Below are 12132 nucleotides of genomic sequence, written 5' to 3' on the forward strand. Positions count from 1 at the left end.
ACTCGCAAGAGTATAAACTGCAGTTTGTTAAGGCTGTACTGCGGTCCTAAAATGACGTCTATTTTTTTGTGTTAGCTTCCGAATGAATGTCTTCGCTTTAATTGTTTTGACAACAAAATGCTGTGCAAAATGAGCCCCGGGAGCTGGCTTGGAGCGACAGAACGAATTTTTTTTAGTGAGATTCGCAAGCGCGCTCCCGCCCCCCAGAGGTTCGCTTCGCTCCGCTCGCGCTCAGACCCAGTTGACAGCCTCCGTGTGCGCGCAGCGTCCAGCGGAGGCGCGCACTCCAATCTTGGGTAGATTGCCAGACATGGCGGCGGATCTAAACCCCGACTGGCTGTCTTGCATCCCTTCTTTTTGGACTTACGGGGTGACACGGGATGGCCGCGTCTTCTTCATCAAGTAAATATCAAACGGATACAGCCCATTCGGATATATCTGTCTTTTGTCTCGTCGCGAATATTCAACTCGCAATGTTTTACATTTTTCACCTTTCCCATTTCTTGCCAACAGTGAGGAAGCAAAGAGCACAACCTGGCTGCATCCAGTCACTGGTGAGGCCGTTATTACTGGCCACAGGAAAACTCCAGGTAAATGTTCCCACACCCCCTTCTGTTGCGTGTCGGACTGCGCTTGACATCTGTTATTGGCTGTCGGCACCGTAGCACTGCACGCGTTTGAATGGTGGGCTCGAGATCCACCGCGCGCCGTGTTACTCGCTCTGACACTGAATTGCAGCAACAATCCCCCGACGTTTCAGGCGCGATGTCTGCACCCGCCGTGCAGGCGAACTTAGGAAACGGAATTAATTTGCGTAGCCTAAAAGACGAAGTCGTTAAAAGTTCCCTTATATTCGCATTTGGCCTCTCTGCTTGAAGTTGTTTTATGTCAAAGTAGCCTAGATATTGTAAGTGTTCAACAGTATGCTACAACTGTCATGTCATATGTCTTTAAAAAAAACAAACCTGAGACGTATCGGTGAGATTTAGAACAGGTTGCTAACGTTAAGCCGTAACCCTGCTATTTTGTATTCGAAATACTGACCACTCCGACTGCCGCTCCGCAAACGCGTCAATCGCATGTTCCCAGACAGCTCACCTATTGATAAACATCTGTTATTATAGTTTATTATAATAATAAAAAAACGAGTCAAAGATGGTGTGATACGAGACGCCACTTAAATGCTAGTAGCGTACGCTTTCCTGATTCAAAAGAACGCCGGTGCTTTAGCATCGAAATACAAATTGGGGCAATTAGAATAGCCTACACAACGGCACGGCCAATGGAGCGGGGAGAGGAACTTGACTTGAATCGCGGTTGACCGTGAGATTGTGGAACACATAGTCGTGCGATAAGACGCCAAGGCAATTGACAAGACTCCGAATTAACACGGTTCTCTCGGCTACACTCGTGGTCTGCACCGTCTCGCTGCGCTGGACACGGGGATTCTCGGCTGGCGTGGAAACAGCGGCGGTCGGTGACCAGTTAAATATTCTGCTGCAGATAACCGAGATTCCGGAGCAACCGACGGCAGTGCCTGCAGAGCGGCATGCGTGCTCTCGCAGAACTACGGACGCTCGGCGCTGCGTCCGCGTTGTCCTCTCTGGCGCTCACTTTAATTTTATTGACATAAATATGTGTGTTTATTCATTCTGTTTCCCTTCCCCGACGCAGATTTACCGACCGGATGGGAGGAGGGATACACGTTCGAGGGAGCGCGGTGCTTTATTAAGTGAGTTGACACGCAAAGACGCCGAGCTTCGAGGCTGGTTTCGTTTCAGTCCTACCTTATCTCTGTCTCTGTCACACCCCCCAATCCCCCCGCCCATCCCCGTCCCCCCCCCCCTCATCCGCCCTAGGTCCCCTTGCATCTTTCGGGATATGTTCATGTTCCCCCTTGAGAGATGTGTATTTTTAAACTTCGTGGACAAGCACTGTTTCGAGGTACAGCACACCAGCCGAGTTGCATCCTGGTTGGCTGCACGTCTCTCTCTGTCCCCGGGTAAATGTGTCCCTAGATTGTGCGGGGTGCCGGTTAAGGCACTTTACTTTTCCTGAAGCGTCTGTACGTTTCTCCCCTGTGACGGTGCTGGAGAGCACACACTGTGACTGTGTGTGTGTGTGTGTGTGTGTGTGTCTGTCTGTGTGTGTGTGTGGGGTGGAGGGGGGGTGGGGGGGGGGTGTACACTCGTGTCCTGGCGGGCAGGGGGTGCTTTGACCTCCAGGTGAGAGTGATGTAGCAGTGTCACCGGACCCTCAGCAGACCGTGTCTCCCTGCCACACCGCGTGTGACATTACGGAGATAAACAGCCGCATTTCGGCCCAAATCTGGGGCTCTCTTTGCAACACGCAGAAAACACTCCATCCTACCTACAAAATTGTCACCACCTTTCACCCCACTAGAGACGGCCCTCTGTGTGTGCGTGCTTGCGTGTGCGAATGTGTGCACGTGTATACGTGCGTGAAAGTGTGTGTGTGTGTGTGTGTGCATATATGAGTGAAAATGTGTGTGTGAATGTGTTTGTATGTACAAATGTGTGTGAAAGTGTGTGTGTGAAAGTGTGAGTGTGTGTGAGTGTGTGAGTGAGTGAGTGTGTGTGTGAGTGTGTGTGTGAGTGTGTGAGTGAGTGTGTGTGTGAGTGTGTGAGTGTGTGAGTGAGGCAGTTTCTGTACGCTGCTGTGTGTTGGACTAACTCCCATGGTTCCTCTGGGACTGAGCAGTTTCACTGATCTTCCCGATAGCAACAGCAGCACGGGCTTGCTGAGATTTCAGTCCACGTTATTGGATGTGTTCTGAGTGTCTGCTTTTCCTATGACAGCAGACACATTCATTATTCTGTTTCTAGTGGACTTTAATGAAAATCTTCTGATTCATCCAGCCAGAGATGTGTTACATTGTGAGAACGATAGACATATACTCCATAGGACCGGATGAATATCATTACACGGTACTTTAACAGCTTCTGAATGCTGCGTGTGTGCCTGTGTGTGTGGGTGTGTGTGTGTGTAGAGGAGTGTGTGTGTGTGTGTGTGCGTGTGTGTCCGTGTGTGTCCGTGCTTTTGTTTGATTGCATACACCAGCATGTGTGTGTGTGCGCTTGTGCGTGCGTGTGTGTGTGTGTGTGTATGCTTGCTTAAAATGCCGCTTATCAGTATGAGAGCTAATTTGGAATGCTATAACATAATCAATTTATAAAGCATAACCATAGCTCCCCCCACTGTCCCAAACACCCCCCCCCCCCCCACACACACACACACATACACATACACCCTCCCTCCACACACACACACACACACACACATGCATACACACACCCCTGACCCCACACAAACACACACACATGCATACACACACCCCTGACCCCACACAGACACACACACAAACACAAACAAACACACACATACACACACACACCCACCCCACCTCACACACACACACACACACACACACATACACATACACCCTCCCTCCACACACATACACATACACACACACCACCCCGCACACCCAAACACACCCACACACACACACCTCTACACACACACACGCACACACACCACCCCCCACACGCAAACACACACACACACACACACACACACACTTCCACAGTACTGCGGTGCATTGAGTCTGATGAATGGATCGTTCTTCCTCCTCCTGTGCTATCCCACTGATTGGGCGTTAGGGGGAGAGGATCGAATCTTAACTACTAATGAAATCATTTGCCAGGACACTTACAGAGTTGTGTCAAAACCTTAATTAACTTGGGAGCCGTTAATGAATCGTAGCGTTAAGTGCCACATATTCTCCGTCCCTGGCAAATGGGTCGCCGTGGCAATAGAGAATGAGGTTGAATGAATTGTCTGTATTGGATTTCCAGCTGTAAACATAATTAAATGGAGAAAGGGTGTCTCGGAAGCAAATGAATTGTGGTGGTGATAATGATACAAATGACCGGCTTTGGTCACATAATTATATCAGCCGCTCGTGATTCTAGATGCTGGTGAAATTTGAAAGCATTCCTACATACAGTACTGTGCAAAAATCAAAGTCACCCTAGAATTCTGTTAATATAGTTAGTTTGTTATTTAGCTAAAGATTTTATCCTAAGTGACTTACAGTTGATTAGACTAAGCAGGGGACAACCCCCCCTGGAGTAATGCGGGGTTAAGAGCCTTAGCCAATAGCTATGTAGATCTTATTGTGGCTACACCGGGGGCTTGAACCACCAACCTTCTGGGTCCCAGTCATGTACCTTAGCCACGAGGCTACAGGCTGCCCATTAACATGAATTTGCTCTTTCATGTCTTTCAGACTGACCTGCATTAGGATCTCCAAACGTTTTGTATTTCCTGAAGTAAAATGCCCTATTACGTAATATACCACTTCTCAGATAAGAACTTGATTTGAGGCTGTGGGGGTTGGATATCTGGATAGCCAGAAGCAAGCAAGATTCAGCAGAAGAACTGTGGCAAGTTCTCCAATAAGTCTGTGACTGCCTGCCGGCCAATTTTCTTATAAAACTGCAGGACAGCACACCTAAGAGAACCGAGGCAGTTTTAAAGGCGAAGGGTGGTTCTCAATGAATGTTCTTATTACTGCTCTTTAGATACTTTTTATTTTGTTATTTCTGGCATTGTAGCCTGAGACTTTACAATAGTACTTTCCTGTACTTCTGACCATCTCAGTCATGTTACGAGCCATAACATAGGGTCCTCATAAGGAAGAATGCTGTTTTAAATATCGGAAGCAATATATTGCTTTCAAAAGGGCCAGTAGCATGTGTCTAAAGGTACAGGGTATTTAAAGGTTATTTGTCCTAGGTTGAAAAATTACGCCGTAAGCTAAGTACCGTTGCTTATATAAGGTGTTTGAAGGAGACATAATTTATGTCTGGGGAGGAGGGGGGAGTGACAATGTGTGTATTTATGTGTGTGCTTGTGTGTGTGTGTGTGGGAGAGAGGGGGAGAGAGAGGGAGAGGGAGAGATGGAGAGAGAGGGGGGGAGAGGGAGAGAGAGGGATTGAGGAGAGAGAGGGAGAGGGGGAGAGAGGGAGTGGCAGCTTGTTGTCAGAGACTTATGTGCTTGCTGAGAGGTATTTCAGACGGCCTCTAATAGCTGTTCTGCTGCAGATCGCTCTGCGATTGACGGACGCCTTTCGGGGGAACCGGCGCGTTCTCTCTCTGTTCAGGGTGACTGCAGGAAAGATCACTGGGGCCTCCCGCGCATTTCTAATGACTCTGAAGGTGCCTGGAGGAGAGTCTGTGAGAGAATGAAGTCTGGAGACACTGTGTTCTCTTATGAAGTCGGACTGATTTAGAGAAGTGAGCGCTACCTATCGTTTTCCCACCATAGTATTGCTCCTCTCACTGAGAGAGAGAGAGACAGAGACAGAGACAGAGACAGAGACAGAGACAGAGACAGAGAGAGGGAGTGAGAGTGAGAGTGAGAGACACAGAGAAAGAGAGAGAGAGACAGAGAGAGCGAGAGAGACAGAGATGGAGAGAGAGAGAGAAGGAGAGAGAGAGAGTGAGAGACACAGAGAGGCGGAGAGAGAGAGAGAGAGGGACAGAGCAAGAGAGAGAGAGAGAGACAGCGACAGAGAAAGACAGAGCGAGAGAGAGAGAGAGACACACAGAGACAGAGACAGAGAGAGACAGAGCAAGAGAGAGAGAGAGAGCGACAGAGCAAGAGACAGAGAGAGAGACAGAGAGAGACAGAGACAGAGACAGACAGAGAAAGAGAGAGAGAGAGATTCATTCAGAGTAATGATCCTAATGCTACATGGGAATATTCCTTCACTAAGCATCGATATTCTCTGCACTAACCGTGGGGCCAGCAATGCAAACAAAATAAAGAGCATTTGCTCTGTGCCCATATGGGTAACGTGTTCAATATTTCAGGCAGCTTGCCTCTTGGTAGCACACTGTCTGTACGGCAGCTCTGAGAAGGGAAACAGCCAAGCGAACGGACAAAATGAGGGGGGGAGTGAGAGGGGGGGGGAGGACATCCGTTATCCTGAAATAAGCAGGATAACTGGACAGTGATGGAACCCACATTGTAAAATCCCTGGCCGGGAGATAGCAGGTATGAGATCAACCCCCCCACCCCCCCCGTTAGGCACCTGCCCTGTCCAAGAGCCACATCCCTGAGCATGATGATGGTTTGAGGTGCGGAGGAAATCGATGTTTTCCGCCCCTCCGGGGGGGAGGGAGTGCAGGCGGCTCACAGGAGGGTGTGAGGTCCTGTTTCGGGGTTGAGTTATCACCATTTCCAGCATGTGCTTCCTGCACCAGCCCCTCTGAGGAAACAGACTGACCCGTCTGTGCTGTCCCGTTTCCAGAGTCAGGCGGGGCGTTCTCATGGAGCGGCTAGTACCCCAGGGCTAGTACCGCACGGCTAGTACCCCACGACTAGTACCCCACAGCTAGTACCCCAGGGCTAGTACCGCACGACTAGTACCCCACGGCTAGTACCCCATGGGTAATACTCCACGACTAGTACCCCACAGCTAATACCCCATGGCTGGTACCCCACGGCTAGTACCCCATGGGTAATACTCCACGACTAGTACCCCACAGCTAATACCCCATGGCTAATGCCCCACGGCTAGTACCCAGTCCTAGTACCCCAGGGCTAGTACCCCACGGCTAGTAACCCAACAGCTAGTACCCCACGGCTAGTACCCCACGGATAGTACCGCACGACTAGTACCCCACGGCTAGTACCCCACGGCTAGTACCCCATGGGTAATACTCCACGACTAGTACCCCACAGCTAATACCCCACGGCTAATGCCCCACGGCTAGTACCCAGGCCTAGTACCCCATGGCTAGTACCCCACAGCTAGTAACCCAACGGCTAGTACCCCACGGCTAGTACCCCATGGATAGTACCCCATGGCTAGTACCCCATGAATTGTACCCCATAGATAGTACCCCATGGCTAGTACCCCATGAATTGTACCCCACGGCTAGTACCCCACGGATAGTACCCCACAGCTAGTACCCCACGGCTAGTACCCCACGGATAGTACCCCATAGATAGTACCCCACGGCTAGTACCCCACGGATAGTACCCCATAGATAGTACCCCACGGCTAGCCTCCTCATTCTCAGTTTGCTGTTTCAGTTGATAATTCTATCTGTCACCGTGAGTAACGAGTGCGGCTTTCCGTTGCGGACATTAATTGCTGTCTCAGCATTAATTAATCCCCGTAAATTGACCGAAAGTGTGTTGTCATGGTAATTGTGGAACGTTGCCTATAGTCTTGCGTAAGCGATGCTCGCTTTAGCAGAGGCCTGGAGGTGCAGTTAATGAGAGTGTTTGGCGAGTACTGTCAGGGTGAAATGTGAAATTTTTTTTTTTTACAGTGTTTGAATGTTTCTGTAAGCACTGAAAAGTCACGACAGCCGTCCTGTAATCCAGAGTTCTCTTGAAGCCTCTGAGATTACCTGGAGGTGCCGGCAGTTTCGGGGAGAATAAATACCTTTCTGATTTCATTGCTCAAAATGAAAATTTTAAAAACAATATTATTGATTTCTCTGGTTATTCAATTCATCTTCGTTTTGTCGTCGCGTGTTCTTTCCTGCGACACCGCGTGCCTCATGAATAAGTAAAGATTTATGATGTATTATTTTTTATTGTTCCCAAAACAAAAAAGCTGTGAAGGTTCTCCCTTGTTCTGATTGGCCAGGCTTCCACACAAATGGTGTCTATTGTTCTTCTAGATCCCTGAGCCATAATATGACGATACCATTCGCATTTTAAAGGAATCCTCGTGAATCGTCTGTGATATATAGGTACATATACTCTCAGTGAGCACTTGATTAGGTAGACCTGTACACCAGCTTGTTAATGCAAATATTTAATCAGCCAAGCATGCAGGCAGCAACAAAATGCATAAAATGCATGCAGACGTGGTTAGAATATCACAGCAACTCCTGGTTTTCATGCAGTCTCGAGAGTTTGCAAAGAATGGTGCAAAAATATTTTTATAAAAACATCCAGTGAGCTGCAGGTCTGCAGGAAAAAACGCATTGTTACTGAGAGAGGTCAGACTGGTCAAAGCTGACAGGAAGACACAAATAACCGCACATTACCACAGTGGCATGCAGGAGAGCATCTCTGAACACACAGTGTGTAAAACCTCTTGAGCGGATAGGCTACAGCAGCAGCAGTAGGCCAATAAGTTAAAAAATAATCCTAATAAATACATAACAAAATGCTCACAGTGTAGACATTAGATTACCTAACCTGGCCAATGATTGCTACTGGTGTTGTTATGATAAGGATAATTATTACTACTGAGATTACTATGACTTCCCTTTCCAGGAGGCTGTCTGTGGTCCCTTTGTAAAAGAAGGCTGTTAAAGTTCCGCTTTTGGAAATCAAATTGTACGACAAAAAAACGTTAATTGGCACTGGAGGGCAGACAGATTCTTTCTTTCTCACAGACTCACAAAAATGTCTGATTTGCTCCCGATCGACGTCGTTTGGGAGAAAATTGGCCGTGATCTGAGGGTGTTTATTTGATTGAGGTGAGCGATGTCTGGGTTGCGTGAGCTTGTTGTCGTTTCTTCCCTTGAGATGTTTGGTGACCTGGCTTTAGTGCATAATTAATAATCATGACTAGCATTCTGAATCTATTCAAAATGTATAATGTTGAAAATATTCCTTTCATTTTTGTTGGTATTTTGCCGTTTCACCGGTTCGTGAGTGTTTTACATTTGACAGTGTGAAGAGCCATTTCTGGGTCAGTGTTTTAGTGACAAGTTAAAAGCGGAAAATCTGTTTATTTAGTTGGTAAATCATCTTTCTGGAAACATTTTTAGTGCATACTCTTATTACTGTGAAAACCAATGAACAAAATGGAGAACTGTGTGTTGATAACCGTTGCTCAAACTAAAAATTTTAGTCAGTAGAAATAAAATAATTAAAATGAGTAAGGTATGTTGCTGTGGAGTGGCAGTGTTAGCTCAGGGCGCGGCTGGGAGAGGATATATTGGCACTTTGCCACTGCAGGCCTGAATTATGGGGCGTAAAATCTGGTTGCCGTAAACCACGGGCTCTAATCAGTGTCTAAACTGTAGTGCGGGCTGGAGCAATTATGGGCACAAACTATTGCTTGAAGGGTACAATTCACTGAGGCAAATACGTGTTTGAGCTTGTGTCTGGAGTCATGGCTGCCTGGGCTGATCATCGGAGCCGTGACTCAACGGTTGAGTCACGGTTCTTTGAGCTCATTCTGTGTTCAGTCTCGGGCCCTGTATCACAAAGCAGGATTACGGAGTTAGCTGGATAACTGCTCTGAGTAAAACCTACAAAGCAGGGTTACTGAGTTATCTGGATAACTGCTCTGAGTAAAACCCACAAAGCAGGATTACTGACTGAGTTGGATAACTGCACTGGGTAAAACCCACAAAGCAGGATTACAGAGTTAGCTGGATAACTGCACTGAGTAAAACCCACAAAGCAGGATTACTGAGTTAGCTGGATAACTGCACTGAGTAAAACCCACAAAGCAGGGTTACTGAGTTAGCCAGATAACTGCACTGAGTAAAACCCACAGAGCAGGATTACTGAGTTAGCTGGATAACTGCACTGAGTAAAACCCACAGAGCAGGGTTACTGAGTCAGCTGGATAACTGCACTGAGTAAAACCCGGAACCCTCCCGAATCTGGAACACGGACTGCAGTAAAAAAAAGTGCTGTTCCGGGTTCTCCTCGGTGCGGTAATCGGGCTAACTCTGTCCTCCTGCCGGGCGGTACCGGCGCCGGGCTGCAGTGGACTCAGCAGAAGCGGGATTGGCGGTAATGCACCCGAGCGACTGGGCTGGAATCATAACTGCGAGCGTTGCTGGTTGAAGCCTCTGGAGGAGAGGCGCCTCCCATTAAGCACAGCACTTAACTGCCGCACTTAATATCCTGCTGCACACATTTATAACGTCCGAGATGGAAATTAGGAAGCTCCAGGGGATCCGCCGCGCAAATAAATAATGTCAGATAAATAATATACTGTATATATATATCTCATTTACCACTCACGGCCAGCCGCAGAGTGGTTTAGAAAGTCTGTGATGCTGCAGAGGGCTCTGTGCCCTGAGAGAGAGAGAGAGAGAGAGAGAGAGAGAGGCTCAGTCGCCCGCCTGTCTGTCTGTCTGTCTGTCTTATCTGTCCCTATCTCCCCTCTTTCTCTCACAAATGATTTAATGAAATGAAAAGAGATTGCTCCAGAGGCAGGAGTTAATTGATGAACTTCATAAATAAAAACAAAGGAAAAATCCTGCCCCTCCTGCCCCACGCACGACAACAATTTGAATTTTCAGAAGTGAGTGCTCAGTTCCGCCCTCTGTCTGTTTGGCTTGGCATCGCGAACGCTTGGTGGGGTTTTGCCAACGCACATAAACAGTTTTGACAGCACGTTCAATAACAAGAATAGTCATAACATCGGGAGGGGGAGTTTACCAAATAACATAAAACTGTAATAATGACAACAACAATAACCATAAAAAACATCATGACCCACGTATCCCAGGGGCAACACGTCTCTCTCTCTCTCCCTCTCTCTCTCTCTCCCTCCCTCTCTCTTGCTCTCTCTCCCTCTCTCTCTCTTGCTCTCTCCCTCTCTCCCTCACTCTCTCTCCCTCTCTCTCTTGCTCTCTCTCCCCCTCTCTCGCCCTCCCCCTCTCTCACCCTCCCCCTCTCTCGCCCTCCCTCCCTCCCTCCCTCTCTCTCTCTCTCTCTCTCTCTCTCTCTCTCAGGTGCACTTGCTCGTGCAGGTCAAAATGCATTGTTCTATTTGACTGTTGTCACTGGAAAGTGTAATATTTGATTATATTTATCCTATTCCTTACTATGAATTACTTCTACTTATTCCTTGCCCAAGTCCGTACTGACTGTTGTTAAACATGTGTTGCGTGTCTCTGTGACCTGCTGTTTAACACGCGTGTGTCTCTCTGGCGGTGAGCATGTCGCGTGTCTCTGTGACCTGCTGTTTAACACACGTGTCTCTCTGGCGGTGTGCGTGTTGTTTAACACGCGTGTCTCTGTGACCTGCTGTTTAACACGCGTGTCTCTCTGGCGGTGAGCGTGTTGTTTAACATGCGTGTGTCTCTTCTGGCGGTGAGCGTGTTGCGTGTCGCGTGTCTCTGTGACCTGCTGTTTAACACACGTGTCTCTCTGGCGGTGAGCGTGTTGTTTAACACACGTGTCTCTGTGACCTGCTGTTTAACACACGTGTCTCTCTGGCGGTGAGCGTGTTGTTTAACACGTGTGTCTCTCTGGCGGTGAGCGTGTTGTTTAACACGCGTGTCTCTCCTGGCGGTGAGCGTGTTGTTTAACATGCGTGTGTCTCTTCTGGCGGTGAGCGTGTTGCGTGTCGCGTGTCTCTGTGACCTGCTGTTTAACACGCGTGTCTCTCTGGCGGTGAGCATGTTGTTTAACACACGTGTCTCTGTGACCTGCTGTTTAACATGCGTGTGTCTCTTCTGGCGGTGAGCGTGTTGCGTGTCGCGTGTCTCTGTGACCTGCTGTTTAACACGCGTGTCTCTCTGGCGGTGAGCATGTTGTTTAACACACGTGTCTCTGTGACCTGCTGTTTAACATGCGTGTGTCTCTTCTGGCGGTGAGCGTGTTGCGTGTCGCGTGTCTCTGTGACCTGCTGTTTAACACGCGTGTGTCTCTCTGGCGGAGAGCGTGGCAGGGTCAGGCGTCTCTCTGACACACAGCTCCTATAACTCAGACGCAGCCGTCAGAGGACCCATCCCTGGGCCTTCAGGGCGGTATCAGAGGCCTTGAGCGCTAATCCTCCCTTTAGCATTCACTGTATGTCTGTGTAGTAATCCTGTGGTGTTCTGTGTGTTTTAGACCAGTGTTTCTCAACCACAGTCCTCGGGACCCACTAGCCAGATGGTTTCTGTTGTAACCAGGAACTCACACACCTGATTTAATGACTGAACCAATCAAACCACAAAAAAACGCCTTTGATTAGTTAAATCTGGTGTGAGCAAAACAAAAAACCTTTGAGTGGTTCTCGAGTTGAGAAACACTGTTTTAGACCGCATGAGGCTGGTTGTGCAGTAGGTTGTGTGTTGATGGGACTGTTGGCTGTGTGTAGGTTGGGCAGAGGGGAG

General features: G+C 48.4%; 1 protein-coding gene across 1 annotated transcript in view; it reads left to right on the top strand.

Annotated features, from left to right (window-relative positions):
- Positions 1 to 277: 277 nt before the first annotated feature.
- Positions 278 to 12132, top strand: part of LOC133118851 (pleckstrin homology domain-containing family A member 5-like) — a 94542-nt gene continuing 82687 nt past the window's right edge. Inside the window, exons 1-3 of the mRNA XM_061229107.1 lie at positions 278 to 402; positions 514 to 590; positions 1675 to 1732. Of these exons, the coding sequence (XP_061085091.1) occupies positions 311 to 402; positions 514 to 590; positions 1675 to 1732 (227 nt within the window). The 5' untranslated portion in view covers positions 278 to 310. The remainder of the gene's footprint in view (positions 403 to 513; positions 591 to 1674; positions 1733 to 12132) is intronic.

This window comes from Conger conger, chromosome 19 (genome assembly GCF_963514075.1).
Source record: "Conger conger chromosome 19, fConCon1.1, whole genome shotgun sequence".
Lineage (NCBI taxonomy): Eukaryota > Metazoa > Chordata > Actinopteri > Anguilliformes > Congridae > Conger > Conger conger.